Raw genomic sequence first — 6,810 nt, 5'->3', positions numbered from 1 at the left:
AACATCCCGCCATTTGCAATTTAAATTTCGTCAGCAGTTGATACAAATCTGTGATCTCTCCAGGCATGAGATCCAAACAAATGCAACAGACTGAAAGTGTGAAATAACAGGCTGCAAAAACGCAGCACGCCAAAATCATTTCCCTCCTCCATTCTTTCCCTCCCCTTCACTTGCCCCTGCTACACCCACAGCATATCACTGAATGAAATGCAGCGTGCAATTACCCATTATCCAATCAACTGGAGTCGACACTTAACCATTTGTGCGGCTTTGGGCTCAGCCAATTATCTGTCAGAGTTCTCAGTGGGCTCTCACCAACCTAACTGCATTGCATTATCATGTGGCTCCAGATTCCCGCCGCGCCACTAGAGACGAAGGAGGGCTGGAGAAGAGGCTGTCTCCAGGGTCAGGGTTGTTGTGGGTGGCAGGATGGCTGCAACGAGGTGTGGTCAGTGACAACAGCAGCAACTCTGGCTCCCGCACCCTGAGGCCTCTGCCATTAGAATACATAACGCAGGGCTAGTCATTTGGAAGGGCTCCAGATCGTGCTCTTCAAAGCCTGTTTCGATAATTTGCTACATCTTATGCACCCCCCAATCCACCACCCAATCCTTTCACCCATGATTGGATGCGCAACACCAACACCTCCTCCATCCCATCCTGTGATCCTGCCCTTGACCTCACAGCACTTGCCCCTCATTCTGCTCCTTTCACAAAACCAGCACCCCACCACCAAGCCCCTATCAGTCCAGACTGGTCCAGTCAGTGGTGACCAGTGGCTGGTTGACCCCCGGAGGGCCTGTAGCACCGGGGCCCCAGCTGAGGAGCTGGGGCAGCTGCCAACTACCAGCCACTTCAACCGCGGCTGTCCGGTTGATTGCGTTTGTCAAGCCGCCACTCTGTGTCAGCCTGGCACAGGCCTGATCACCACCAATTAGGGGTTAAAGCAAGGGAGGGGGGTTGAGAGGGGAGGTAAAATTGGGTGGGGGGCAGGGGAGGATATTCATGCACCCGGGCAGTTAAGAAGCCATTATTTTTTTCATCTTACAAAATTTTTGCATGAAAAAAAAAAACAGCAGGATGTTTTTGACTGCAGTCCACATCTGAACCTCAGCACAGGTCATACATCACACTGTTAGTGTGTATGGCTCTGTGTGTGTGTGTGCGTGTGTGTGTGTGTGTGTGTGTGTGTGTATGTGTGTGGAGGGGGGGTGAGTAACCCACAACATGATGTCGACGATTGTAATACCCCAGTCCTTATGAAAACATTCACCCCTTGCTCCTGCACCACCTTGATAACCGAAATGTTCAACCATTTTACCGGTGAACTGACAAAACTGTGAAATTACTGAAGTCGTTCTTTTTCTTGAGGGTGAATCGAGTACAAGAAATACTGATACTGTCACAGAATGAGAGGCAAAGCCAGTTTGCGTACATCTGATCATAATAACAATGACTTTTCTCTTCTCACGGATATCTGTTCTCCATGACAAGTGCTCCCTCTAGTGGTTCTAAAGTAACACTGCATGGACACCACCTTCAACTGTACATCCTGCTTCATCAGCTGACCAGTTGAAGACAGCTTTGAGTGGCAGATCAGGTTTCTCTGAGAAAACCTGCCCCTTGAGTATTTAAACCTTTTCTGCTTCGCCATGTTACATTTTATTCATGCCCAGTTTTGACTCTCCCATGAGCATTTCAAACTAGTGACAGAGCAGACAAGAGAAGCCAGCAGCCAACCACCGCCTGAATAATCAATGTACTTGCTCTTCCATGAGCCACGGTCTCCATGGTGGCCTTGCTGAAATGTTCCACAAATTTTAATTCAAAGCAGCTAAAAAATTCAAATATTCCGGTTTGTTTCAACTGAAGTATTTGTTTCTTGTTCTTCTCATGATGAAAACACAGGAATGGAAGAAGAGTTAAAAAAACAAATTTAATGAAAAGAATATAGCAGACAGTGAAATCAATAAACCGACTAACAAAAAAAGACCTCTTCACACTCCAAACAATCACACAAGAGTTGAACCTCTTTGTGAGATCCAGACACCCAACGGTGAGTAAGTGAAAGGCAAATTACAACCCATGGAGAAATAGCCTCACATGAACTGTACTCTGACAAAGGGGGTGGGTCCCTAAATGACTCCACTCATATGACCTTATATCTTGACTGACTGACATCATTCTTCTCATCTGTTAGAACATCTACTGTGCTGTTCTCCATCTAACCAGGGGAGGCAGATTGCCACCCATCCTATATCTGGCTCTGCACAAAGTTTCTTCCATTAAAGGAGTTTTTCTGGCTAAACTCCTGTAACACAAATGTGTCTCCACGTGTCTGCTGTAGTCGGCTCTCACTTCCCTGCGCGTAATGCAAATAAACACATAATTTTGCATCTGCAACATTTTGAGTCCACGGATTTAGCCGCGACATTTTGTTTATGACAGACAGCACGAGCGAGTACGTCACTCACATCCTGCAGAGATGAAACTCCTTTATTTGCAGCTGTAGATCGTCTCGCTCAACACATCCTCTCAGGTCTATCAGACGATTAGTACTTAAAGGAGAGGGGGGGGGGGGAGAGAGAGAAGCCAATGGGTGAGAGACATTAGATCTTAATACAAGAGCGAGCAGTGCACCTGCTCATACATCAGTTGGAAATTAAAAGCAGGAGAGAGAAATCTTGACGATACAGATGGGATCTGTTCCTCTGCATGTTTCTGACAAACCAAACCACCACAGCAGTATTAATAATTATATCTATGGGTTTATCATGTGATCTGACGTCATAATACTACACACACTTATCAATGTGCATTTCCATTTCAACAAATGACATCAGCTGCTGAGGCAAGGCAAGGCAAGGCAAGGCAATTTTATTTGTAGAGCCCGTTTTCACCAACAGTTTGTCTCAAAGGGCTTCATGGCATCATAACAACATCCTCTGCCCTCAGAGCCTCACATCGACTGAGGAAAAACTCCATCGAAAACCCTTTTAACAGGGAAAAATCTGAGAAACCTCAGGGTGAGCAACAGAGGAGGGATCCCTCACCCAGGAGGGACAGACGTGCAGTAGATGTTGTTACAGACAAGAAAACAGTTTACAATACAAAATGTGGGAAACATGGAAATGTTAATAACAGCTGAAGAAGGAAGCTTCTGGTAGGGGAGGCAGGGAGAGCAAGCCAGCTTGATGGGGGACTGGATGGCAGACTGGTTCATGGAAGGGGAGCGCAGGCCAGTGTAACAGTAGGGAATAAGAGGGGGGGTGGGGGGGTGATTCAGGCGGCGGTTGGGGCTCTGGTGGATCTGTGGAAACACAGAGAGACTGCGAAACACCAAGGCCAAACTACAAAGTGCAACAAGTAATGGTAATGACAGTTCCAAAAATGTGCAGGGAGGAGAGGAGGAGAGAGGGGGAGAGGAGAGGAGAGGAGAGGAGAGGGCTCCATGTAACCTGATGTGTCCCCCAGCAGTCTAAGCCTGTAGCAGCATAGCTATCAATGGTTCAGAGCTACCTGAACCAGTCCTAACTGAAGGCTCTGTCATAGAGGAAGGTCTTAAGCCTGAACTTAAACGTAGTTAAAGTGTCTGCCTCTCTGACCAATGGAGAGAGCTGGTTCCACAGTAGAGGAGCCTGGTAACTAAAGGCTCTACCTCCCAGTCTGTTTTTATTGATACTGGGAATCACTAAAAGACCTGCATTCTGGGAGCGGAGTGCTCTGGTAGGACAGTAGGGACTAATGAGCTCTTTCAAATAGGATGGAGCTTTATCATTGAGAGCCTTGAGGCGGTCCTGCAATGTGGCCCAGGATGCATTTATGTACACACGACTAACAGAACGTGTCCATGTGTGGCCCAGACCATCTGTGAATGTGGTTTCAGTGGTCAGATCTCAGGACACATCGAGTGTGTGCACAGCTGATATTAAGCCTCAGTGTTTGAAACCGGCTTACTCAGGACGGATCTTAATACCAGGTCTGCATTCCAGGTCAGACCGTTCTCAGCCTGGGACAGGAGCTCCAAGTTGTCTCTAGTCCACGTCTAGTCCACCTGTGGTCAACTCCATCATGTGACATGGTCATCATCACAATCAGAATGTGCGCTCAACTATCTAGCATGTCTGGGTTTTGGGCGAGGGGGCAGGCCTCCGTCCTGAGCCGAGGTGTGTTTGGGCTTCGCCTTCCTGGATGACTGTGCTGGATCATCAGTGGGGTGTGGACCTTTACCCAGGAGGAAGTTCTCCCAGGCAGGGACAGACTCCTCCACAGACGCCCAGTATCTTGTCTGAAAGAGAGACAACAGAAGCCCTTATTGCTACCTACAGTCCCCACAGTCACAGTCAGCTCACACACTGATCTGAGGGTAGTTGGGAACCTGCTGGTGGACGGCTGAAGTGCAGAGGAGGAAGGGAACGTTACATTTTGAGTCACTTTCTTTTAAATTTGCAAGATATGACATTTATGGACATCTTAATTAAATTCTCTTGAAAGAAAAAAATCAGCCCTATGAAAACAAATCCAGGCCTTAATCCTCAAATATTTTCATATCATATCTCATAATCTTTATCTCCAGAACAACTTGAGGGAATGCCTTCAAAATGTGTTTAGTGATCAGCGGTCAAGGTCACCTCACATGTAATGTCACTTTCTCATTGACAACACAATCTCTCACTCCTTTGTTCCTTTCATTCAAAGCATTTTCCCTTAAATTAGGACTATTTCTAACGCACACATGAACTATCTACTGTATGAAAAGTCAACAAAAAGGACACCGATGTGAACAGGCTAATCCTCATACCTCTAGAGCCAGGAGGTTTGGATGGACTAGCTTCCTCTCTCTGAGACGCTCCTCTATCTTCTGTAAATCCTGCAGTCAAAACACTTCTATTCACACTTTGATCGCACAACGTACCGAACTAAAACAGTTGCAGATTGTTTATTATGGGAATGCAGTATTTGTGAAGTTTTGAACCGATAATTACAGAAAGATCTAGTGCAAGTGAGGAGCAAATAACTGAAACAAGCGAACTGGAACCCATCCCTGAATGTTTAGCAGCCCGTCCTCACCTGCAGCAGTGTGGCGTTCCTGTGGCGGGCAGCCTCAGACTCCTTCACTCGCTGCTTCCTTTGGATCCTCAGCTGCTCTCTGTTGCTCTCCATCTGCTCCAGCAGCTGCGCCCTCTTTACTAAACTGATGTTACAACACAGTGGACAACACAACACAACCGGTTCAGCTGGAGGCCTCCATATTCCTCCAATAACCCCAGATGTGGGGAGAGATAGCGTGGATGTGTTCACTGGGGCTGATTCTCTTATGCTAGCATCTCTAAAGAGTCAGTCACGTTTTATTTGAAACATCAGTTGTCGATTTCTTCATTTCACTCCAATGCACGTTGATTCAGACAACAGTTTACTGTCAAAAACGAAAGAGAGAAACTGAACATCTGAAGGCCCTTAGGGATTTAGGCGTCATCTTAACCATTGATTACGCTCATGATCCATTTAAGAGAACCAGGGTTCTGGTGATTGACCCTCCCTGGTCACTTCAGCTCAAACTCTCTGCTGGGCGCAGCCGCCAGAATTCTGACATTTTATTGGCGAATTGATTTATTAAATGACACACAGCAGACATTATCAGCATGTTGTCATTCACGGCAACTAAAGTAGAAAAATGTTTCTAATTCAACTTCGTAGTTTCGTTACAACTTTGAGCATTTCAGTTTCTATAATTAAGTAATTACCCGCTGACTAAGAAAAATAAAAACATTAGAAACCTGGAACACTCAAACTGGAAGCTCCAACTAGCTAACCAACCGGTTAGCTGTGAGCTAACGCGACTCTCCACGGTTGGCTGACACTGTTGAAGTGGTTCGGTATTTATTCAGACGCAATAAACTCACATTTCTTCGTGCTTCTCCATTAACTCCATCTCCTCCCAGTAGCGGGACCGTCCTTAGCGACACCAACAGCTGCTTCTTCTTCTTCTTCTTCTTCTTCTTCTTCTTCTTCTTCTTTTGGTTTTTTTCGGCGGTTGGCAACCCACCAGATGGAGCATTACCGCCCTCTTCTGTCCCATCGCGGAACACCATCTTTCCCTTCTTCTAACCCCGACATCTAAATTATACCTCTAAATCCTAAACATAATCCCTATACCTAAATCCTATCATACAATCCTGTATCCCTCAAATACTCAAAAAAGAACCCTAACACTCTCCCTATCCTCCATCCTCAGAACTCCCTCCAGACTGATCTCACCCCTCCCCATGTTCCTCCACCTGTCCCTCATCACTCTCCTCTCCACCTCATACCTGCCACACCTCAGAAGTACGTGCTCTACGGACTCTTCCTCACCACAGCCCTGTGTTGTGCTTCCCGAACACCTTCAAAGTCCCGTTCAGCCCACAATGTCCCAGCCTCAGTCTCACCTTCACTACTTCCTCCCTCCTCTGCCCACCTCCACCCCTACCCCCTCTAGCCCGCACACTCCTCTGAACCCTATACAAGTGCCTACCCTTCTTCTCTTTGTCCCACCTTCCCTGCCACATGTCCATCACCCTCTCCCTCACTATCACCCTCACCTAGGCCCTACTCACCCTCACATTCATCTCCACCGTCCTCTTCACCATCGCCCCCTTTGCCAACTCATCTGCCTTCTCGTTCCCCTCCACCCCCACATGTGCTGGTACCCATAAAAACCTAACCTGACCCCCCCCCTGAACTATCCTCGTGACTGCTTGAAGAACCTGGTACAAAATATCCTGACGACAACCCGTGTGACATGACCTGATGCTAGTTAGGACTGCTGCT

The 6,810-nt window shown here is 47.0% G+C and overlaps 1 protein-coding gene across 1 annotated transcript; it reads right to left on the bottom strand.

The window, feature by feature from the left end:
• Positions 1–1,958: 1,958 nt before the first annotated feature.
• On the bottom strand, positions 1,959–6,017 carry cep15 (centrosomal protein 15). Its single transcript, XM_086200572.1, has 4 exons — positions 5,904–6,017; positions 5,071–5,194; positions 4,802–4,870; positions 1,959–4,288 (listed from the first exon to the last, which is right to left on the bottom strand). Exons 1-4 carry the CDS (start codon positions 5,930–5,932, stop codon positions 4,112–4,114), a joined length of 399 nt encoding a protein of 132 aa, XP_086056698.1. The 5' UTR covers positions 5,933–6,017; the 3' UTR covers positions 1,959–4,111.
• Between the last annotated feature and the right edge of the window lie 793 nt (positions 6,018–6,810).

The sequence above is a fragment of the Aulostomus chinensis genome, chromosome 3, assembly GCF_037954235.1.
Source record: "Aulostomus chinensis isolate RoL2024-O1b breed Wild chromosome 3, RoL_Achi_v1.0, whole genome shotgun sequence".
In the NCBI taxonomy this organism is placed as follows: Eukaryota; Metazoa; Chordata; class Actinopteri; order Syngnathiformes; family Aulostomidae; genus Aulostomus; species Aulostomus chinensis.
Note: the sequence above shows the minus strand (reverse complement) of the source record. Positions and strands in the feature narration are given on the sequence as shown.